This window comes from Patiria miniata, unplaced genomic scaffold (genome assembly GCF_015706575.1).
Source record: "Patiria miniata isolate m_02_andy unplaced genomic scaffold, ASM1570657v1 HiC_scaffold_3, whole genome shotgun sequence".
Taxonomy (NCBI): domain Eukaryota; kingdom Metazoa; phylum Echinodermata; class Asteroidea; order Valvatida; family Asterinidae; genus Patiria; species Patiria miniata.
In genome coordinates this window covers 18,587,757-18,612,979 of record NW_024037069.1, presented here as the reverse complement: position 1 = coordinate 18,612,979, position 25,223 = coordinate 18,587,757, and the positions used below count along the sequence as shown (strand labels likewise).

Below are 25,223 nucleotides of genomic sequence, written 5' to 3'. Positions count from 1 at the left end.
AACAAAACAAACCACTAACTTCTTTTGGTAATTTGACTCAATAATCTTCAGATTTTCAAGAAAACTTCTTAAGAGATACTTAGCAGAAACATTCCACTATTTCTCCAACAATTACCATTTCATGCTTCACTTTGTACTCATGATTTTAATCTACAAGTCGGGGGGGGGGGGGGGGGCTGTGCAACTTCAATTTTGAGCATTGATGCAGAAAGTAACAAAGACAGCATGAAATTGAGAATATTAAAATTTGAAAAACCATTGAGGCATGCACCGCACATGCATGTACTCACAGATTGCATTTGTAAGAAAACAAGAAAAAACATGTAAATTGATTTTTCCGCTTAATCGCAGACCAACCGGAAAACAGTATGTTTCCAAAGTGATTGGGATTTAGGATAGTCTGCAAGACCAATCCTATGTTGATATAGAGAGATGTTTCTTGCCGATGTTTCCTCGGTAGACGCACAGTTTCAAGGAACATCGATTGTCCGATATGGCTCGCACCGTTCACGTCCACTGGGATGGGTTGTTCGCGCCAATACATCCCCACGCCTTGCCCTCAGCTGAAAAATCCCGCTGAATGTTTGCGATTGCCGTATCACCAATACGTACGGAGATTTGATATTGTCGCACGAAAGAATCCCCACAAGGGGTTTTTGCGTTGCGTTCTTCTCGCGTTGGCTAAATGCTCCGTGCTCGTTTTACAGCCCGCGGGCTCTCCAGTGATTCTTCCCCGTCGAAACTCTATAGTTTTAATCAACTTGTTACTACCCGGTAGTTGATTCCGTAAAATTTATCAATATCATGGGATCTAATAAATTCCCATGATAGGGAAACCACTCTGATTCCAAGAAGAGCAATTTTTTTGCTGCAAATTTCATTGAAGTGACTTTAACATTTACTAGTTTTTATTTCATTTGAAAAAATGCCTTTGGAAAATATTGTTATGTATTTACATAAATGGTAGAATTTTTAAAAAGAATTTAAAGTGAATTCATTTGCGGATTGAAATAAAGAAGAAAACTTGTAAAAATACTTGTTTTGGTCGAAAAAGATTGTTTCCTGTATGGTAGAGTCTTCTATTTAAATTTTTGAACGACTGTTCTGTTTTGAATCATTCAAAAACATTTTTTTTGTTTAATTGTTATGTTGCATTCGGCAGAAACTTTTCCCTGAGCTTGTCATCAGGATAAGATACCATTGTATTCTTTCTATACAGAATTTGCATAATATATACAATATGCTACAAACCATCTGCTTTTAAAAATATTTTTTTATTACCTTGGGGATTATACACACTGAAACAAATTTGGTCCCATATTGTGGATGTTTTTTGTCAATCTGCATTGCAGGATCTGTGAGGTTCATCAAAGCACGATAAATTCTTTTCATAGGAACTTAATAAATTAAATATATCCTTATTCGGGTGTTATTGTAAACCAAAATGTCAAAAAAGGTTTGTATTATTGCGTTGCCACACATTTTCCTTTGTGATTGAATTTTATACTTGTAAATGCGTGGTACAATGCACTTGCTGTTCAAGCGCGGCAGAAACACGCCGTCATTGTTGGGATCCGTGTACGTCAACATTTCCCGAAATCTGACTATCTCCGACCACTTGCCCTTATTTAAACATAATTTAGCTCCGGCGTCAGCCCGATTCTGCCAAAAAGAAAAAGGCCCCGGACAATTCAATGAAATATGAGCAAGATTAATTTCTGCGTCACAAATTGACGTTCCTGTGCCAACAATGGGTCCATTAAACCGTGAAGAGAAAGACTGCCCAAGAAGTGGCAGTCAGGCCAGCAGCAGTCAAAATCATGTTTAATGTGCTAAAAATTGGCAAGACTGTGGAGCCATTTTTTCGTTTTAATTACTCAATCTGTTATATTTCACTATTTCTTTTTACAACCATTGAAGAACTTGAACTTGTACCTACAGCTGAAAAATTCCTTTTGAACATATCTGACAAATTGGGCTGAGAAATGCTACATTTGCTACATTTTTCCCCTCCTTTTTTTCATTTTATAAATTACTTGATCTATTGTGTCTGATTGAATTTGTACAACCCATAAAGAATCACAGAATATTTTTACAGAATGTGAACTTGATCTTAACCAAGTATTTGAAAAATTTAGAGTTCCTTCAACGTCGAAGCACATTTTTTTCTCCCCCTTTCTGAAAACCCTTTAAAACAAATCATAGAATTCAAGTGGCTGTCCTGTTTATAGACTTTTTTTGGAGGGGGGATGTTCCTCTACGTTTATTTTATTAAAATATTTTATTAAAAAATCAATAAAGAAATTTTCTTGAGAAAATTGGGATCTCTGAGGCACCGTAAACAGAATTTGTGGTTGAGGTGGCCCTACATATGTCCATATGCACGTGTGTTATGGACTAAGTGTGTGTAAATGATGACTCAACTGAGACGGGCAACGGGATGAGGCATACAATTTGTAGGCTGCGATGCCATTGGCTACGCACCAAGGTCAGCGCCAGTGTAGCATCTCCGTCCCGCATCGTCGTTGTATCTCTCCGTCTCCTTTTCTCCTCCTACTAGTCCCTGATTGATTGTTATACACATGGTGTTGTGGCAAGAGGTTTTAATGTACACGGCAAGCTCCCGATTGTGTCGTATATATATCCAACCTGTGGCTGTATCACGGGGGCTCAGGCACATGTACGTACGCATGCCACCAGAGAACCACTCTAAAATCTTTCAACTCGTCAATCCGCATCCCAGATTTGCAAAACTCTACAACTGACGACAACCAAGGTAGGAGTTTCATATTAACAAGGACTCATCGGGACGTTTGTGTCGAGACCGGTGTGCCAGTTTTGAAGGGCCGAATATTTTTTACCAGTGGCCCGTTTTTTGGTTTTGTTCCGGAGTCGGGGATGAAGTGCCAAACGGAGGAGTCTAATGCTTGGATCCTACGCGGTGGTAGCTCCTCTATCGGAAACCACGCTAGAATGCCCACGGGATATTGGAGGGTAAGAGATTCGTTGACAATTGGAATTGGCAATCGCCATTGTTTGTTTTTATGTGCGGTGCATGTCTTGGTGACTTGGACTCGAGTCTTGTAATGAGTAATCGATGAGTAATTGACAATCGTGTAGCAATTTACAAGTAATTATGACAACCATGTGTCATACAATTCTAAGAATTTGTTCTGATTTCCTTTTTTCAATTTTCATTTGTTTTCTGTAAAGTCAAATTGTTACACATGTGACAAATTCAGCGGTACATCAAATGATTGTTTTTCCCTGAAGAAGATAATTTTCGTCCGCCCTTTTTTGTTCCAACAATGTGGAAAATAATGTTTAATTAAAATTGAAACCAAATTTTACTATTCAGACATGAAAATCAATTTGTACGTGTATCAACAAACAAATTATTCATTTTATCGGAGACATGCAGAAATGGAACTGATAATGGATGAAAAGCAGAGTAGATAATGACAGCGGAGAGAATCGTTTGCCAGTCATCAATTATTTGCGTAGGGATCTAATTTCCACGGATCGGTGGATCGGTGGATTGGACGCCTAATTAATCAGCCATTGTAAATTCGGCAACAACCTTATCTGTAATTTGTTCTCCTTGTTCGCTTGATAATTCATGGCTATGAATATGGATTTTTCCCCTGGTGTAGTCATGGACTTGTGTATGACTGTATAAGTCTGTGGTATACCAGTTTTAATTAGAAAAGGCAGATATTTTTTTGGTGTAATTTTTTTTCAGGCTAAAAGTAGCTGTGCCAAGTTTGTGATCGTTTTCTGAATGAAACGTGTTTCTGTTTAAAGACCATTGTATAGATCTACATGTACACGTAGATAAAGTTACGTTTCCCAGTTGTTTTCTCAAATGGGAAGTGGATTTTTAAATAGACTGCTGGATCACATTTAACTTGGTTAGTTCTTGAAATGAATTCATTCTCTTGCTGTGGTGCTTGCCGAGGTAAATGTGAAGGGCCAAGTTGTTCCTCTTGCCATCTTGTTCTTTAAACTCTTGAGCTGCTCCAGAGTGTATTTACGGACGAAATTTGGGAAAACGAAGTCCCGTTCTTGACTTCCAGAGGAGGCGAAATGGGCCCAGTGATTGCGACGCTTGTTTTCATAATGATGGCAACTTGCAATCACTGCATTATGCATTGTGGACTACTTGGGTGTCAATTACAACTAACGGCGCGGGGACATAAAGTCAGATAGGGGGACAGACAGGGTGATACAAGGGTGAACACAGGCGACGGTGGCTGTATTTCCATACAGCAAGGACCGTGAAGTGCGTCCAACAGCAAAGTGTCTTTGGCATTTGGCAAGATCTTTCTTGTGTTTTTGGAATTTTCCTGGTGGTCCTTGTCGTTGCGTTCGTTCGTCCATTCGGTCGTACGTACGTACGCAAGGAGCTAAAAAGCCCTTCACGCTGCTGTATGATAAGTGGGTTACCCATCACTTGATCTTTGCGTGAAAGCTTTGAAATCATCCTCAGAGTAATGCCCGAAGAGCTTCGCGGCGACTCAGATTCCCTTCAGGGACGACACTCTTGTTTTCTAATGCTTGCATCTTTTTCTTTCTTGTCCCCCATCTCCCCCCCCCCCCTCTCTTTTTCTTCCCCTCCGGTGCTGTCCAAGCACCACTTGACAGATCCCTGATTTCGCGTGTTTTTCCAGATTGATCATACACCCTAATTGATCGCTGGATTATTTTGTTGCATCCTGCTTCCCCCCGGAGCGTTCTCAGATATATTTTTGTAGAAAGCTGAGTAAAAAAAAAAAAAAAAAAAACCAATAAAACCTAAAATGAAAGAAACAGCCACTCTGCGAGTTTTGTGTTTTTTGGTGGAGCGGAATGCGATAGCCCCGTCATCTTCCTCTTGACGATTATTGAGTGGTGCATTTGGCACAGAATCAGCTCCAGAATAAACAGGAATCACAATCCCTCTCGTATTTACTTAGTGACATCTTCGCATCGATCCCCGAGCATATGTATAATGCCCAGCCTCTGCGCAGCTACCGTATCTTGTAAATACACACGCGCCGCTGCAAACTGGGGCTTTTTGCGCGCAAGTGAAATCCTGATTCTGTTTAGTTATGAAACGACAACTGTGCGTAATCCTCAGCACTAATCTTTTCTCTGTCTGCTGCGTTCACTTTTGCTTTCATTTGAAAATACAAATTAAATTCAGAAAAGTCTGTTATTTTTTTATTCCCAAGAAGGTATGTAGCATGTACAGTGAATTACTTGTCCTGCAAAAAAAAAAAAAAACAGTACAAAAATCCAAACAGTTTATTTGACTGTAATTTTGTAACTTTGTCAAATTCAGAAGTCAAATCAATCCTGTTTTAAAGCAGTTGAAATTTTGAATATTTATAAAAGTGTTAACTTTGACAGATACATTGGTTTCAAATTTGAATCTTTCCAAGTGATTTCTTTTTTTTTGAAACTGCTGGTTTTTTTTGGGTAATTTCTGTTTGCAAGTAACTTGTCTTCCATCATAAAAGCGAGGGGAAAAAAATCTGTCTCTCTTCACCATGTTCACGTTTGTTTTAAGTGCAATCCCCCAAAAAACGTTCCCTGAAATTCCCGGATTATTGAGGTTATTCGGGGCACACAGAAGAAGATGAGCGCAGCTTTCAAAATGATCACTTCACATTTATTTAAGTACCCTGAAATGATTGCTTTTTTCCAATCAAACTAATGGAGGTTAGCCCGAGATCTTCCTGGGCCATGGTTTTACATTAAATGACAGAACAGCTCCGCTTTTCCGAAACAAATATCTTTTTCCCCCCTCCCCCCATTTGCAAGAGGAGATTTCACTAGATAACTCTAGTCTGATCTCTTTTAGCCGTTTCAAATTGATTGGTCAAATGTTTTAAGAAACTTTTCAGCAAACTTCTGTTTGGGTATTTTTAGCACTGGCAGACAAAAGTATTTTTTTTACTTCTGTATTTTACGTCGTTTCTTTAATATAGATGAGCTCTTTGTTCTTTGATTATGCTTTGTTGAATTTTCCTTCTTAAAATTTTATTTTGTTACATGTACATGTACTTTTTAATGTTTGAAAACACTGTTTTTCGTTTCACTTTTTAAAAAAGAATTGAATAAATTATGAAATAAGTAATTATTTATTGCTTGCAGCAAATGAAATTCCTGAGAATGGGATGGACAAGGGCTCTCAAAACCGATTATTCCTGATTAAGGGAAAAAAGAGAAAAGACCAGAACAGGAAATTATCCAGATGGAAATTTATTCAGTTTAATTAAAATATTCATTACAAGGCGAGGCCCCCAGCTCCGCGTTATGACAAATACTACCTTATCAAAACTTAATTTGGCAAAATCAAATTAACGTGCCAGCGACAACATGTAATGACTAATTTCAGTCTGTGCCGCGATGGCCTTTTCTTTCCGCGTACAATACACGCATGTCGCGAATCTCCGCATAGCATGTGATCTAACAAAGGCCTTTACCTTCCTTTCATTTCACAGTTTTTTTCCATTCTCCATTGCTCCCCCCCCCCACTTCATGCGAGCAAGGAATGACGACAGGGACCGTGATGGCCAATTGTTGAAGACCATTGTGATGGAAGCAAAACGAGTCTTTCCTCTAAATTAACACGACAACCTTGAGGGCAGAAAGCAATGCAAATGAGTCGACAGGCAATCACTCCATGCACTCATGTTTGAGACAATTTTTATTCCGCTTTGTCATTTTTTTTTTCCTCCCTCCATCCTCTCTTCTGCTAACTGGTTCAAATTTGCAAACCACTCTAAAGCTAATGGATTTTTTTTTTCCTTTTCCCTGACGCTGGAAAGATTCAAGAGTATCGACATCTAAATGTAAAGAGATTTTTTTGTGGTTGTGTTTTTGTTTGTGTGTTTGTTTAGTTGATTGATCCTGATTAATTTAAGAATTTGCGTTTTCAAGGTAAAGTGGATTTTTTTTGGCCAGTAAATGTCCATTTCAGTTTAGCTTGAATTAATTGCAAATGCTACTGTCTTGTTATTTAGAAATTACAGCTTCAAAACTGATATCTTTTTTAAATTGACGAGAATGAATCACAATTTCGCAACACACATTTTTTTGTTACTGTTTTTAATAAATGATATTATTTTTCGCACTTGTACATAAATGTTCATTTTGTTTTAAAAAAATCTTTTTCAATCTCAAAAGAATACATTTAACATTTACAATAAATATTTTTTCAGATGTATTATTTTGATAAAATAAAATGTAACATATTTTATCAAATGTATTATTTTGATAAAATAAAATGTAACATTTATCAAATGGCATTTCAGTAGCTGAGATAATTTTATTTTCGGAGAAAATTTCATATTGCAAAAATGATACACATATGTTCAGTGTATTTGCACAAATATTGGTACGTTTTTTTCCTTCAGAATCGGACCACAAATCTGTCTTTTGTAGCATAAAGATATAATCAAATGGTTGACATTTCAATAACAAATTGTGAACGTACAGATACTTGACTCTTCTCAGTTTTGTCTTACTTTCTTGAGGGGATGCGTCCCCGAACGTTGGTTTCCCGGCCTGCGCCATTTACACTCCAGCGAGTTGTCAGTATCTCCGCAAAGCAGCAATTATTTAGTAATCTTTTTAAGGCACTCGGCGAGAGGCAGTCATTGATAGTACGTGCCGGGCAAAATGCGGACCCCGGGGCCTTCGGTAGAGAGAATTAGCAAAGTACGTTGACTCAAAAGTGGCTGGTCGGACTCAGGTTTTTTTTCCTGTTTGTTGGGACAGGGCACATGAGGTTTAAGCTCCTTAAATGATTCTGTTCCGTGGATAATCACATTTGACTAGCGAGGGCTTCAAATTCATTTAAACATCATGTTGACTGTACACAGCCAGTCCAATGTTTATTGTGGATGTTTTGCGCTACGTCAAACAGTAAAAAGTGGAATTGTCATAAATTTAGTCAACCTTGAATTTGTTTGCCAACTAATGCAAGTATACTAAAATTACTTTTGTTTCAAATGGGTTTCCAAATGAAAAGAAATATTGTATCTCTTAGAGACTCTCAATTGATGTTGAAGGTTTCCTCAGCATGCGAATTCAGTTTATATACAAATGGAAAAAACGACAACAAATTTTACATGATTTTGTATGCGGACTCTAGTAGTTTATCATATTTCACACAAAATGTTGGATCATGACATGGCATCACTCAGTATGGCATCGTGCACAGAGTTTCCCAATGCTGTATATTTGAAATTGCAAGAAGGTTCATTTTTGTGCTTGATAATACAAAGATTAAATTTGGCAATTGTGGCGTGGACTTAATCAGTCTCAAAACACCTGAGGCCACTTTTTTTTCGCGAAAGTTTTGAGTCAACAAATCAGCCGAGAGGAGCAGTTTGCCTTGAGAAGGAACAGGGCGCAAATTTCATGTCACCGCTCACTGCGAGTAAAGACTCGCTGCTAACTATAGCAGAAAATTCTGAGCTTACTGTAAGCGTATTTCATAAGTTAGCAAGGTATTTTGGTTTGTGCGCATGTGTATCCCTGTAACTAAGGATCTTGTGCTTACGGGGATCGCGCAGAATTTTTGCGCTAGCACTGTGGGCACAGAATGGTGATTGTAAGCGTGGAATTCCGTGCTTAGCAGAGCCGTGTAATTGGGCCTAGGTTGTAAACCACATAATGATGTCAATGGTTGTTACTTTTGCTGATGTGACTCACATGCATTTAAACATTTAACCAAACTAATTCTACAACTGTTTACAAATTTTAAAACTCAACATTGAAATGAAACTCAAATTATAAAAAAAGGGACCTACGTTCATGGGATCATCCTTTTGAGTTCAACTTTCATAGCAAATATTATTAACAAAGTTTTTCCAACCTATTTTATTTACAAAACCCATAGAAGCACGGCAGTGCGTGATTACATTCGGGGCACACATAGTGAAGTTTGTACTTTTTCATTGACACCCTGCAATTTAATATGTCAATCACTGTTGCTTTGTCGTGTCTATCTGCATAATGGTTAGGCACCGGCCTCTGTGAAAGGCTTTACGTTTAAACGCTTCCCGAAAGTTTGTGCTAAACGTTTTACAAAATTAAACGCAAAGTCACATCCCTATCAAGAATTATACTGCAACAGATGTGGCATATTTAACTCTCAGAAAATTTCAACCAATCAGACATGTGTATCGTCTATCAAAAAAAAAAAATCTAAATTTTAAAATACTAAGAATATTCATCATCATACATGTACCAGAACATGTAATGTCATGTGAACCAAGTAGTGCTGTATACATGAATAAAATCATCATGCGCAACATCATTTATTTTGATAATTGGCAGCACGAAAAACCCCACATAGTCACATACTATGTACCGTACTGTCTCAACGCTCCACTGAATTATCAAGGTTCTTTTGTGTGCCCATGATGCCGCACATCGTGTGTTTTACTGCAACGTTGTCAATCATCCCCAATTATGTCGCTGCACTTTTTAAAATTTATCCTGGATCATTTGCATTTGTGTTAGCTTCCATAGCAACCAATAACGCAGAGAGAGAGCAGTTTACTTAATGGTTTGGCTCAGGCAATGTGCATTGTTCATGTAGTCGTTGACAACAGCCTAATTTGGTTGACAAAGCATTTTTTTTCAAGTGCCTTTTTTTCCCCCTTCTTTTTGTCTAAGTGCAAATTAAATAAGGCATATAAAAGGTAATGTTTTATTCAGAGAAGCATGAAATTTGCAATAAAATTTTAACGAATGGTTCCGAAAAACAATTTGTTCAGTAAATGCTGAAAGTACCACTTTTTAATCACTCTTTGCTGGGTCAGACCATGCGATACTATTGGCAAATAGTTTCATATTCTAAGTTATTCTCTAAAACCGAACCAAACATATATTCATTTTTTTCTTTCCCGGCATTATAAACTTCCATGTAAAATAATGTAACAGCTTTTCTGTCTTCATAAAATTGATTTTAATCATTTGAATATTCAATAGTGATGCTGACATTTAACATTTATCAGTATTGACAAAAGTTATTGATTTCTCTCTTTCCCACACAAAAGTCGGTGAAGAATTGGGCAAAATTGACATTTTGATACATTTTTTTAATACTAAGAGATCATAAATGTCAGGACTATTATTCAATTTTAATTAAATTCAAGCTTGTCCAAATACAACTAGGAATAAATATCAGACAAATTGTTTTCATTTATTGATTGCTTCATTGATAATTATCTCCAGCCATCTGCGAATAACTTATACCCTTTGTGAGTTAAATTTGAATAACATCTGATACACTGAATTGCCCTTAATGCTTGGCACGTTTTAACTTTGAATTCTCCAGACCAAAGACATTGTTGCTGCCGGTATATCACATGATACAATGCAAGCTCTTGCAAAGTTACGTAAGAGACGCTCAGCATCAATACATTGTTCACAGTGGGTGAGAATGATACAAAGACACCAGACCATTCCAGAGCTGGAGGTTGCTAGCGTAAGGCTTGCCCCGAACACGTGATATAGCAACAGTCTCTTCGGTCTGGAGAATTCAAAGTTAAAATGTGCCAAGCATTCGAGCAAGCCAGGGTACCAGATTTTACTCCCAATTTAATTCGCAAATGGCTTATTCAGCTGTGTTTGAATGGGTCATCCTGCCAAAATAAAATGGAATTCTTTTCTTGTAAATCTGAAAGAAGAGTCTCATTTTTCTATTGTGTAATACTCCAAAATTCTTCAAAATTCTTCAATTCTTCACTTATATCAAAAACAAGGCTTCAAAATTGGTTTCCTTGAATTTTTTGTTGCAAGCTGATCAACATTTTGTCATGCCTTGCCACTCTTCACTGTATTACATTTCCCCTTCCCCAATCTACCCACCCCCTCCCCCAAAAATGGTCGTAATATTTCACTCCGACTTTATTTTTAGCAGGTGCAGCTGAATTACCAGCCATTCATGTCGTTTTCTTGTATACATCCCAAAAGAATCATTGTCATTGGCCAAAGTTCTTTTGTTATTAACCAGTGTGTGGACTCAGATTTTTTTTTTTGTGGGTCCGAAATTAGGAAACAGGTGGTCAGAACAAAGGAAGCCAATTAAATTGCTGATTGCAATTTGGGTGCATGGGCTTCGGGGAAACATGGTGGAGATGGAGGGGGGGGGGTTAGCTGGTGAATGACATCTTCAGTCAATTATCGGAGCTTGACATCCCAGTCGTTTTTTTTAAACATTTTTATCATTTTAAAATGCCTTCATCAGCTTCATGTACATGTAGTTCAAAAACAAGATTTAATTTTTGGCCGAGGATGTTTGGTAGTAAAATTAGGTTACTTGTAATTTGTGCCAATTTTTTTGGGGGTTCAAATGATTAAACAGGGGCAACAAATTTTCCAGTTCATGTAGGTCAAAATTTTAAAATCTAGAACAAATTACCACATGTTCTATTTGTGGAATAATGTAATTTTGTCAAATATAGGAAGTTAATGAAAATTAAAAAAAAAAAAAAACAGAAAAAATATTATACCTTTTCATGTGCTTCAATTTTGTTCATTTAACAAATCAATACGCCAAACTGACACATTGTTGGACAGATTTTTAAACCAACTACATGTCATTCATTCCTATTTTTGCATTTGCATTCTGTCGCCAACATTTATTGCAATTTCCCCCGTTATTGGATATTTGTCGTTTGTCTTTTGAACGGCCTCCAATAATTCATACATTCCCCACACATAAATGTGCGGACAGAAACGTTGAACAGGTCGATAGGGGACCCAGCATTTCATGTTAGTTTTGCAGATCAATAACGCATCGCTTAGAAAAACAGATTGCATGTACAGTGTCAATCATGTTGTTTTTCTAAGGTGTGAAAAATAAACATGGATAGATCCCCACAAATTGAAGTGGGAATATGGGGGATTTGTGAAATGTCAATGACATATATCTGTAATTATATTTTCCTGTGGTAGGCCTTACTAATACAACAATTTTCTGCAAATAATTACATTCGAGTACTCAGCAGATGTTATAATGTACATATTGTTGTATATTCTGAAACATGCTTAATCCAGCGCTTTCGAATGGGCGAGCTATTCTGTGAATTTTGTTGATCAGAACAAGAACAAAAGATCTTTAGTGCTCGCTGTTGGATTCTGTGAGATTCAGCAGGCTTCTACATTGCTTTCGTTGGATCTAGTTTTAAGTAGGGTGCCTTGAGAGGACCTTATGAAATTTGGGATAATTTACGACATGATTGAACAAATTCATCCTTTCATCTTTTATGGAAATTTTACCAGTAAAAAGGTTAAAACAGAATTGATCTAAAACATATCATGTGGCTGTTTTTAACAGTTGAGTGCTCCCTGCCTTCATAAAGCAGGATTGACTGGCTGTGATTGTTATGAAAACTGATACAGCTACCGTATGCTTTGACTGTAGGAGATTGATAAGCCAGCTGTGCCTACCAGTCACCTGCTTTTGTCTGTTGATGGAATTTGACTGTCACAGTGCCTACAAGAAATATGATCCGACTGTTGGTGACTAGCCTGTGTAAAAGGCATGGCAGGGGAACAGGATTGACAGCCTGTGACTGATCAAACAAAAGGAGGGTTGTTAATGTTAGTTAAAAATGGCCTTTCATTCTTGAGTCGAAGGCAAAGGTTTGCAAATTCAAGATCTCTGCTGTGAACATTCCAAGAAAGAAAAAAAATGGTTCGGAGAATGTCCTTACGTCTTGCGTGCGTAATTGTGTGTGTTATTGGATGTCCCATCAACTTATTTGCGGACTGGAGAGTAGAGTAGACAAATAATGGGCTTCTATTTGAATTCCGTCCAATAATTCTTCCTAATTCCGAGTTGACCCTGCGCGGCGTTTGTTTTTCTCCTGTTTTTGTGTGTGTGTGTAAGACACGATGTGTCGCGAGAGCGAAAATAAAGTAAGTTAATTATTTTCCCTTGGTTAGGCAGGTGCAACCATTGTGTTCTCTGATGGAAACATGTCAGCGTTCTGTTGAATCGAGGAGAAAATTGTAAGGGGGGGGGGGGGGGGTTTGGGGAGGCGTCCTATTGGGCTAAGGACTTGTGCTATCTTAATCACCAATGACACATCACAACATATTGATTTTGTGGCAGCCCAGGCCAAATTGTCCCAATGCAAACACAGGTGTGAAATTTAATCAGTTTTCCTTCCGTTTAATATTGCTTGTTATCTCTGGGTAGACCCTTCTCTCATGTTTGGATTTTTTTCCTTTTTTTTTTTTTTTTTGGAATTTGTTTCCCCCCTCTGTGGAGGAATAGTTCTGTTTTGGGAATGGTTCGATATTTGTTAATGAATCATCGGGGGGAATTTGACCCATTTATTCTGAAATTGGTCGCATTCTAAACATGCACCATTCAGTTGGGATGTACATAATTAAACATGCAGAAACCGAAAAATAAATATATGCAGTAATCTGTTTTAAGGACCTTGTTTGTATACATTATATACAAATGTACTAATTACAAATGCAGTTACTGTACATGTATGCAGAGAGAAATAAAAAAAAATCTATTTGTTCGTTTGGAATGGTTCGATTTTCACCAAAAGAAACCTACAACCTGAAATGCTTGCAATGCAGTATTGATGTTCAAGCATCCTTTATCACTAGTAGTACTGTAGTTTAGAAAATCTGCCATGTCTGAATATTAAAGTAAAAACTCCTCAATGCACTCTCCCCTGTATGTTACTAATTGCAAACCTGTCGGCCATAATTTTTAATTTGTGCTCCCTCTATTAAACATCGAAGATAGTACCAAGGATTACTTTAGTATACATGTAAACCACAACCACTTTTCTCACCCCCCTCCCTCCTTGATCCCCCCCCTCCAATTTCCCTGTGTCCCCCCCCCCCAATTTCCCCATTTCCCTCCCCCCCCCCCCCCCGACAAGATACCCATATACTGTGCTTATCACATTGTCATCTTGGAATAGATTCCAACACCCCCCCCCTCCCACCCCGACAATATACTAAATGTATTTTGCTTTAACACAGTGCAATCTAACAGGAGACCCCCCTCCCTCTCCCCTCCCCCCTTTCCCCACCCCCCCCCTTTCCCCTCCCCCAATCCAATCATCTCCGTTCACCTGTGTAATTTCTGAGTCCTCCCAGCGATATTAATTACCTTGCCAAACGCGCCACCTGATCCATTCTGGGGGCCGGGTCCGACGGCCGGCTCCAACGTGTGGAAAGCGGTCCCCCGCTAACGCGCCGCTACATCCATATCAGTTAGACAGACTGTTAGTCATATGAATGATTAATATTTTCAACACAAAATCATACTTGTATTACAGGACCATACCGGTATATGTATTCATTCATTCACTATTTTCTTACCCATCCTGACAATTTCTAAATGTACGAGCATTAAAGTTTCATGCACTCGTGTGATATTGCATGTTGTTATCGGAGTGTGTAATTTCAGTACGAGATGTACACAAAAATGATATCTTTGCAGCTCATAATTTTTTCCCTTTGTAAAACATTTTATTGAAAATTGATATTTTGTTATGGTTGTGACTCAGTGCCTGAAAGCCCTTATCCAAATACAACTCGATTGAATCCTGACGTGTTTTGAATTGATGATCATGACCAATTTTAGGTTTTCGTGGCAGAGATTATGTTGTTTTGGGGTGTTTTTTCTTTTCCTTTTCGTGTAAGCATTTCTGTCGGATTGTTTCGTTGGTTTCAAGATCAAGAATCTTTGCAAGGAGAAACAGGACAAGTATTGAAAAATCAAACACCGAAAATGCACACTTTTCAAGGAACTAAAGCCTAAACAAAAAATCTCCCACAAGGTACTTTAAAATCGATGAAGATTAACGTTAGTGAAGATGCAAAGTGCCAGAGACAATTTCAGCGATGACGCTTTTGTTTAACAAGCAAATTCCCTCACTACAAACCACTCGTTAAGATCCTCTTTACAACAACATTAAAACAAGAAAAAAAACCAAGACTGCCCCACTCGTGTCTTCAATTTGAAACAAGATTGCCCTAATAGGACTAATCCACAGTGCAAGCAGCCCACGCGCGAATGCATGAACCTCAAAAGATTGAGAAACTAAGCAAGTTGGACTAGCAAAGTGCAAAGACCGGTTCATCTCGCTCAATGTTTCTCCCTCGCGACAAAGATGGATCGTTCTCGTCCATCGTCGACAGCAAACAGGGTTGTCAAGCCGTGGTTTTTTTTTTTTTTTAACTCAAGAGTTGGGACTAGCGATCTTGGAGCTTGTCAGGGCGAACCATGATGGAAGATCGTTTGTTATTGCGCACTCTGGAAAAATACTTTTCTCAAAGAGTATTATTTCTCTTAAGTGCGCATGTATACGTGAACATAATAGGCTGATGACAGTGGCGATCAATTAAAATGAATTGGACACCAAACAAATATCGTTTGTGCAATTTCTTTTTACATGTATCTCAAGTATCAATTTGTGACTTGAACTTTTTATCTACCTGGTAATATTTTTACAGTATGAAGCAGATCAGCTTAAAATTTAGATGTGTGTGTTTTTACCTTTAGTCACTGTAGTGCCCAAAACTGCCCGCCATATTACTCACTGTATCGCCCAGAACTGCCCGAGCATTCTATGGTTTGATTGATTCTTTAGTGAGTAAACACAATGTAATACAATGCGCTACAAGTGCTAATGGGTTAATTAATCTCAAATGTTAAAAAATTGTGTAATATTCCGGTTGATTAAAAAAAAAAAAATTGTATCGAAAGTACTCTGTTTTCTGATGCAATGATAATTGAGCAAACGTTGTTGATGATTCACTATCACTGATTAACTCATCTCATATCAAAGTGCAGGCAAACACGGTGAAATTATCCTTAGTAGTTTCCTTTGTAGATAAAAAAGTAATTACAACTAAAGTGACTGATTCGTTGTTTTTGTCCTGTAGCGTGACTTGTTACTTTTGTTTTATGTATTCTGTGCAGATGTTTGGTACGATACGTGATATTATTAAATTTTGTCAAAAGCTTTGATAAGTGTATTGATTTATAATCGATGGACATTTTGGCAGGGGAAAATGAACATTGGACAATGCAGCTTCCAATGTGTGTGGATTTTGTTACATTCTGTACCGCATTTACGATTTCTATGACACCATGTTGCACATTTCCTGAAATCATTTTTTAAACAAACCAAAATGAGAAAACCCTTGATCACAATTTTCCACTTCTGCACAACAGAGGGCAGCAGACTTGATTATCATCACATCTTGTGACGCTGAATTTGACATCATGCGTGCCTTGTGCTAGATTCAAACTTTGCTTTGATCAGGACTTTTATTTCAATTTTTGTACCGGTAGGAGTGGATGTACCATTTTCCTTCACTTGTGTCCAAAATTGTACCGTGGCCTGCCTATTTTTGTGTACAGGTCCATGTCTTTCTTCACACAGTTCAAAAGCTGTCCTGTTATTGGAAGCTTTGATAACGACTCTGTTTACAGCAATGCTGAAGATGTTTCTTTTCATTGATAAATTGTCTCATAGTTTTCTCCCTTTTTCATTTGATTGTTTTCTACAGGGCCAAGGACCAGCAGTCAGTTTTGTCAACGGATTTAACTTCAGCAGTCCTTCCGGTGTCCCCCATAACAACAACTTTGTGGCCGGCACCAATATGTCTTCACAAGTAAGTTCCTTTATCTTCTGATTTGAAGAAACAAAATCTGAAAAAGGTGAATGTTCACCTTCAGGAAAATTCAGAACTTTTTATACCTTGAAAATCTGATGAGTTTCTGTGGAACAGGTCAAAGATTTCTAAGTCCTTAACGAAAAATGCTTTTTTCTTAATTTGATTTAAGACTGTTTTTTAACCAAATGCATATATCTCAAAGGTTCTGCAAAATGTAACGTTCTGGCTTTAGTCGTACTGATTTCAATTTTAAAGTTGTGACTTCCTCGGAAAACAACCAAACAATGAGGTATTATGAAAGAGCACACAGAATACTAGTGTTTTGCATTATATAGAAATTCTGAGATTTTGAACTGAGTTTTGACTCGAGTTGGTTTTAGTCAGGTTCATAATGTATTTTCATTGGTTTTTTGGGGGAGGGATCAGCAAAACTATACATTTTTGAAAACGTTAGGATGTACTGAATCCAATAAACTATGTTTACATTTTTTCCGACTTCATTGTGTCAGCCATCTTGAGGGGACGGGGTAAAAGGGGACTTTTCTGTGGTACATGTAGAGATAACTCAGAAATATACCTCGCTGCTGACATCAAGTTTTGAAAATATTAAGGTTCATAGAATTATTTCTTATAAGCATGATCTCTGTTTTTTTATTGTTTCCGTAGACGTTTCACACTCCTAGTTTTGGGGATGATGAGTTTGATATTCCACCCATATCCCAGGGAATGGGGGAGAGCAACATCACAACCATGACAGACCACGCCTTCACAGCCCAGCCCGTCAGCGAGCAAGTAGGCAGCCAGGGGATGCCCCAATACCACACGGACTCCATGCACGACCGTCGGGTCATGTCAAGCCCCTCCTCCATGAGTAATCAGACCCCGCCCCCCATGCAGCACCAACAGATGCTGACATCACCCGTCAATCACTCCAATCCCCCTATGTCGTGCTCGCCGTCGATGTCACAGTCCCTGACACAAGCCCTGACGCTGCCTTCCCCTACCCACGGTCACACCATGACCGACCCCGCAAATCACTTCCCCAACACCATGTCCAACGTGGCCTTTACGGAACCGTTGAGTCACATGACCGAGAGTCTACCCAATCCGGCCACCACGTCCATGTTGGTCAATCCGCAGTTCCCGCCTCATAATCTCGACATTCCCCCGATCACGGAGTCTACCGGTAGCCTGGGTACCATGAGCGCTATGATGCAGCCGTCCCAAGTGTCTTCATTCAGCCATTCGGGTCCGACGACCACCCAGATCTACAGCCCCTCGTATCACATGCCGCACATGTCACACGGCATGGACTTGTTCTCTATGGACTCACATTCCAACCAGCACATGGGTCAGCTGTCCACAATCAACCAGTCAGCGATCAGCTCTCAGCTCGGCATGCACGGCGGTCTGCAACCGGGGCAAGGCATGATGGGAAGGCATCCAACGTTAGGTAAAAATCTGGGTCCGGGGAATACGAGATCACCACACCAGGAAAGCAGCGAGGATAGTGATGATAACACGCCATTGGCACAGGTGCGTTAAAATGAAAAACAAATTAATAAATGTTTAAAAAAAAAGTCACACTTTTAAAATTTTATATTTCACAATTCGAGTGGACACGATACAATTTCTAAAAATCATACCTGTCACCTAAAATTCATTGCTGAGCACGTTTTCTCACAAGCTACTGTCCAACCACTAGTAGAACCAGCAATGCAACTATGCCTTGGGCCCTTCTGCAAAATATTTGACTTGATTAGTCGGACCGTCTTTGACTAGCTTGCAATTAAGTGAAGTTGGTGAAACTGTGGTCAACTGTAGTCCACCACTTTATCTTGTTCTTTCTCAGTAAATTTTTTTCCCAATTATTTTGTCGATAATAGAATTTCAGATGGTAAGTTAGTAGTCTCTATCAATCTGTTCATGGCTTCAAGAGAGGGAAAAAAATTGATAATTTTTTCAATGCTAAGACACCTTTAAATCTTTTATTCCGGGACATGAAGAGCACTTTACTTTCCTGAATATTACGAGTATTTACTGACTGACTGACTTCCTGGTCAAGCTCAACTAAGCTCAACCAGTCTTGTTTAATATTCTTTAAATTGCAATTTATTCATTGAAAATCCCATCTACGTTCTTTTCCACTTCTTTTATTTTGTAACAGTTTGCAGCCAAGAGGCCTGAAATCAAAGAAACGAAGAAGAAGCCCCCCAAGAGAAAACGCAAGAAGGATCCTAACGAGCCCCAGAAGCCCGTCTCGGCCTACGCGCTGTTCTTCAGGGACACCCAGGCCGCTATCAAGGGTCAGAATCCCAACGCTAGCTTTGGGGAGGTCTCCAAGATCGTAGCGTCAATGTGGGACAGTCTCGGCACCGAACAAAAACAGGTCAGTTTGGCTGAGATGTAGTGACTCCTAGGCCATTTTCCAAACCTAGGGTTGTCTGTGGCTTCGGCTTCTAGCGTCATGATTCTAGACCCAGATTTTTGAAATTTTGCTGGGGCTCTTTTTGTCTGTAAGAGGAACAGCAAAACATAATATATAGCCAATCTCTGGATTTTTGCCTTTGATTCTAAAACAATAAAGGCTCATAAACAGTTCTTGGGCCATAGATGGAGCCAACCCCCGAGATGACACCACGGTTTGAAAAATGGTCCTGGTCTGCTAAAGAATGTAGTGGTGTGACACTGTTGAAGCTGTACTTTACGTTGTTGTCTTTGTGTGTTTTATTCAGACTGATACGTTTTCTTGTCTTTTATTTGCAGGCTTACAAACAACGAACAGAAACTGCCAAGAAAGAATACCTGAAAAAGCTGGCAGCGTACAGAGCAAGTTTAGTTTCAAAGGTAATTATTACAAAAATGATGAGAGTTTATCTGATAAGAGATAGTAATAATAATTTATACGTTTATATTGCGCAAATTCCACACGAATATGATCTGATACGCATCACAATTATTATCCCAGTTCATCAGGAATGAGACTATTTTTTTCTGCAGCAGCTTTAAATCAGCGCAAATTGGTCTCTACCTTCACAGATAAACATATATACTCCTGGGTGGTGAGAGGCAATCGCAGTAAAGTGCCTTGCCCAAGAGCACAAGCACCATGTTCCCCGTCAGGGTTCGAACCCGTGTCCCACGGCACACGAGTCGAACACCGTAACCATTGGACCACAGCACCCCACAGAGACTATCAGGATGACTTTGAAACTCCTCTTTTCAAAGAATTTACTCTTTCAGCTACCTCTTAGTGTTTTGCAATATTCCTTTTTTTGGGTTCCTTTCAATCTAGGCTGCAATTGACACGACACAGATCGAAGAGCAATCACCCAGCAAACAGAAGAAAACGACAGCAGCGCCGGTCAGCACCGTGGCGCCCCCTACCCCAGCCGGCCACACACACATCGCACCGCGCATCATCGCGCCCAAGCCCATAGTAACCGGCGTGCCTATTACAGTAACCATGGCATCCGCAGCTAAGCCCATGATGCAGCCTGGCTTGAACCAGATGCCGTCAGCACAGCGGGTCATCAAGACGCACCCAATGGTGAGTGCAATAGCGCCCTCTATTGGCTCAGTCATACAAACTTTTTCTACTTGACGACACATCTGTGGATTATTAAACCAAAATGTTCGGTAATATCACAATGGCCCTTTATCTTGAACGTAATTTTGGTCTGGTTCCTAAAGTTAACGAGTCAGACTACATTGTAATGGTTTCAAGCACCAGGCTTTGAATTAAAAAAAGGGCAACCTTTATTGTCGAGCCTGGCCATTTTCCAAACCATGGTTCCAGTTTGAGTACCCATTTCACAATGTCAGGCTTTGGATTGTAAAAGCTGTGGCTATGTCTTTGTCTCTTCTGTTGCTTCATGTATGAAGCTTCAGTTGGATCTAGACAAACCACAGCTGGAGCCTGTGTGTCGATAATGGCTGAAACATCTGATTGAACTGGGGTTATGTGTAAATTCTGAAAGCTGAAGTCAAGGAACTTACAAAAGAGTTGTGTGTAAGAAAAGCAAAATGTCTCCTGACGATGACTAGAGCAGGCTAGTCGAAACGTTGAGACGAAAGACAAGTTCTTTTAGAACTTAAAGCAGGACTGTTCTTATCAAAACAAAAACTACTTAGCGAAAGTTAATAATAAGCAGGACAAGTTCTTTTCAGAACTAAATAGCTTCTAAGCAGTAGTTATTACCACAAGGTGTTACCGCAAACCGAAACGATACCGATGCTCCAGCATGCAAAGCCTCAAATCTTATAGAAGCAAAATAGCTGCCACTGCATAGCACTCGTGTAGTTCTCTACGAGAAGTTGTTCTGTAACTCACTTTCCCCCTCCCTTCTGTAGATGGGCATGGACGGAATGCCGCCCCACAATCACCAGATCTGCACCCGCAACGGTTGCAACAAGCCCAGTATAGAAAGCCCAGATTGGGACAACGAGTACTGCAGCAATGAATGCGTCGTGGACCACTGCAGGTAAGAGTTATGCCATGCATGAGTTCAGTGTGTTAGTGGTAGGGGCGGGGCATGGGGATTTAGATGGGGGGTGGGGTTGGTCCGACTCCTGAGCTGACAGAAAAGTTCCAGAATTCTGGTCTTTGCAGAATTTGTGATATTGTGATAGATTTTTGTTTTTTGTGTGTTCTTGTGGTAGACTAGTCGTTATTTTCTTAAACATTTTCAAAAAGAATAATCCTGTCTATGTTCTACGACAAAGCCAAAAGTTACTTGCATTTTGAAGTTGGCTGAATTGTCAGAGGTGTTTTCGTCGTAGAAAAATTACGAAATTGTCGTGTGATGGTCTGATTGCGATGTATTTGCAGACCAGAAAACTGGAACTTTTTTGTTTGCCGGCCTTACGGAGTGTCTATATTTCCCATGTTTTGTTGTGCACAGAATACAGAAATATAGACACGAGTGGACACCTTACGCATTGCCGGGGTCGAGGTATACAGATGGGGAGGGTCTTCCCCCATATGCGTGGGTCAAAGGTCAAACTGAGCGCTGACCCGACCCAAAAGATGGCGTATCACTCTAACAAAACTTGGTAATGTTACTTGTCTTTTCCACTGTGTTTCAAGTGTTGTTTTATGGGGCGTTTAAAAAAAAATCTGGTTAATTACTATCTAGCATCCTACGATTTATTGTTTCCTTTTTTACTGTACCATTGGGGAAATTATTGTAAAAGAACTTTTGTCTTTTTTTCTGCTAAAAAAGTCATGCTCAAAACGTTGGAATTGTAAAACTTATGAAAAACATTTTGACCACTTTGTAAATTGACATTGTGAAATTGGTTTCTATTTCAAACCCAGTTTTGGTTGACTTAATTGTGACTGTATTACAAAATTGTGACGCAAAATTGAAATGGTCGCCAGTTAAAAAAATTCCTTTGTCAGTAGATGTTCTTTGACTCACACTGGCAAATAGATTCCGCAATCCAATTTATAAAATCCAATTGATCCAACCTATTTCCCACACGCTTCTCAAACCACGAATTTCCCCTATCGGAATCCTTTCAACTCATTGTGACAAAAATCCTGCCGCCGATGTAACCTTAGACTCAACGCAATCAGAGGCTGCCATTATGAGGGTAATTCTCCAATGTCGTCAACTTGCCCTCCACGAGCAGTTATCCGTTACACCCCGTTATAGCCTGTTATATCTCAAATGTCAGCCTGTTTTTGTATCTGTGTGTGTCCTACCAGCTTACCGGTCAAAAATTGTGTAATAAGCAGTTGTTTATTGTGATTTTTGTTTTCTTTGTGGCTTTTGCAGAGATGTATTCACAGCTTGGGTTGCGTCAAACGGCCCAAACGGAGGCATGCTGCCGTCTGTCAAATGAGAGCACAGGGAACCAACGCGCAATGGATACCGGTGTGAAATATTTCCCACGATGCACCTTGGCTTCGACTGTCTCAATTTTTTTATTAAGTGTCATCGACAAATGTGGCTTTGTTTCTGGAGTCAGTATGAACTGGGCGGCACTAACGAGACACTTATTGGTGATTTCACAAAACGCTGGAGTATTTCTGCTGGGTCACGTGATTGGTTTTTGACCAATCAGATGTCAGTTTACCGAACGGTTGAGCCAAGATATTACAAAGGGCATTTTAGCCTTATATATGCTTGTTGAGTTTGCTAAACTATGTTCGTGCCTTTGCTTTGCCGAAAACTACTAAAACTGAATTCGAGACTGTGACAAAGGGTTGTTATAAAGTTTGTATTTAGAAACTCGATTCTGATTGGGCGACTTCATTTCATGATTCATACCAGAAACCTGATTGGCTAATATTACAGCTTAGGAGAATAAAGCGAATCGCGGAGATTCCTTGGTAAAAAAGGAACAGTCGCTGTGAAATCATCAATAAGGAAATAAACTGGAATTTGAGGCAACGCTCACAAAAACTTTGTGTAAATGACTAGCAATAATCATGTAGTTATCTTTGCTAGAAAGTGTCAGAAATTCTTTTTTTCTGGAGTCAGTGACTCATGTATTAATATTCCTTCATAAATTATTTATTATTTATGATCGCAAACAATGATGGCTATATTTTATCATACTATTTAATTTTTACAGTCTACGTGTTGTTATTTGAAACTCTACAACTTTGTTTTGTAATTGAAGGCAGTTTGCCTTTTTGTGTAAAGGGCTCCCTCTATTGAGGAAATGTCACAGGGACTCCGCTTTGTCAGTGGAAAATTAAGAAACTCAACATGCTTATTCTATCAGCTGAGTAGCAGACGGCTTTCTTGTCAATTGTAGCAAACATCTTGTTCATTGCTTAACCCTTTCAGTATCGTACACATCCTGGAAATACTTGCACTACTTATAATCTTGTCACTCATTTTCTTAAGTTAAAGATTCCCCCTCCCATCAAAGCATGTGTCTCTTTCAAATCCATCCATGATAAGAAGTGTGTTAGAAATCGTTTTCACGAAAGGGCTTTGAAAATGCCTCCTTTTGAAACATAGAAATGGTCACCAGAACATGTCAGATAATACATATTGTTCTCTAGTGAGCCTCAGATATTTTTTTCCACAACTCATTTTGTCCCTGTTGAACAAGAACTGAATGCAATAGTCGATTTCTCATGCAGAAGTTTTCAAACTGTACTGCATTTAATAATACCATGTCCTATTTGCATCAAACCCTCCATTGGTAGATGTCGAAAAGTGGCAGGAAAAAGCATGTTTATTCAGTTGCCAATATTGACCTGAAAAGCCACACTTCTAATCAGTTTCTATCATTTGTTTTTGAGAAAAATATGCATGTACTATTCTGGCGATTAACAAATCCCTAAAATTCCTCTCGTGAAAAATGCTTCTTACAACTTTCTGTCAGCAGAGGGCGCTATTGCTTTTTAGTGGCGTTATCACATTATTAGGCTTGACCAGAGAAAAGCCTGTTACTTAGTGTACTTTATTTTGAAACCTGTAGAAAATCCAGCTCATAACTGTGGGGCAGAATCTTTTAGGACAAAATTACGGACACTTCCCTGAAAAGTGGGTATTGATTTTCTTCAGTGTGTTCAAGAACAGTTCAAATTCTACACAAAAAACAGTGGCGCACCCAGGATTTGGTTGGGGGGGGGGGGGGCTCAAATTTTTAGAAGTAATTTTTTTTTTCAAAACATTTTGCCCAAAAGTTTTGGCCACATAAAAAATAGGTGGTTTTTTTTTTTTTTTTTTTGGGGGGGGGACTATTTTGACTTTGGTGGTGCCACTTACACCCCTATTATACTACTCGAAAAAAGGCCACATACATCTCACCAAGGTCAAATCGTGGGACTGAAAAAAAAAAGAAAAAAAGAAAGAAAAAAAAAAAAGACAACCTCTTGGGGGGGGGGGGTGGGTGGGCGGGCTCCAATCCCCTCCCCCCCCCCCCCCCCCCCCCCCGCTGGGTGCGCCACTGACCAAAAATGATCGCACTTTGCTCTTCTTGATAAATATGGTGACTTTACATGTACATAATATGATGATGTATCGAGGGACTGGAGGCAATTTTTTTCTCTACAACCAAGTTCAGTCACTGACCACAATGCGCATGCGACAGTTGTTAAAGGAATGGTTCTTGGACTTCCCTTTAAAACAAAAAACAAAAAAATTCCTGTAAATCAGAAAAAAGAGGCAACATTTTTAGAACTTGATTAAACAATTTATAGGGAAAAAAATCACGTTTTCCAAACCCACTACTTCCGAACCCACTGATATATTATGTCAATCATGCAAAAGTTGTACACATGCGTATTACAGTTGATGGCTTTACCTGGTTGCAGAAAAAAATTGCTGGACTGGAGAAGTGAAAAAGTTTCACACTTTTAAGTCTTGAGTCTCAAAATTAAACCTGTTTTAAGCTAGGCTGGTGCTGTACTGTGTTTTCCAACTCCATAGTGTTTATCAGTATGCCTTCTGGGAACCCAACAAAATGGCATCCAAACTGTATTTGTTTTTTTTTTCTATGGCAACAAGTCTTCTGGGTGTGTCACTGACAAAAACCCAAGGTGTGGCTGAAAAACACCTGACCATCTTTCCAGAACAAAATTC

General features: G+C 39.1%; 1 protein-coding gene across 2 annotated transcripts; it reads left to right on the top strand.

Moving 5' to 3' along the window:
* Positions 1-2,470: 2,470 nt before the first annotated feature.
* On the top strand, positions 2,471-24,286 carry LOC119737409 (TOX high mobility group box family member 4-B-like). Of its 2 annotated transcripts, XM_038211746.1 has the most exons (9): positions 2,471-2,994; positions 16,564-16,668; positions 17,338-18,207; positions 18,839-19,060; positions 19,438-19,518; positions 19,967-20,221; positions 21,025-21,155; positions 21,576-21,726; positions 22,455-24,286. In XM_038211746.1, the coding sequence occupies exons 1-8, from the start codon at positions 2,899-2,901 to the stop codon at positions 21,685-21,687; spliced, it is 1,872 nt and encodes a 623-aa protein (XP_038067674.1). In that variant the 5' UTR covers positions 2,471-2,898; the 3' UTR covers positions 21,688-21,726; positions 22,455-24,286. The 2 variants fall into 2 exon arrangements, with proteins under 2 accessions (XP_038067674.1, XP_038067675.1); XM_038211747.1 differs by lacking the exon at positions 21,576-21,726 and having other exon boundaries at positions 2,472-2,994.
* Positions 24,287-25,223: the final 937 nt, after the last annotated feature.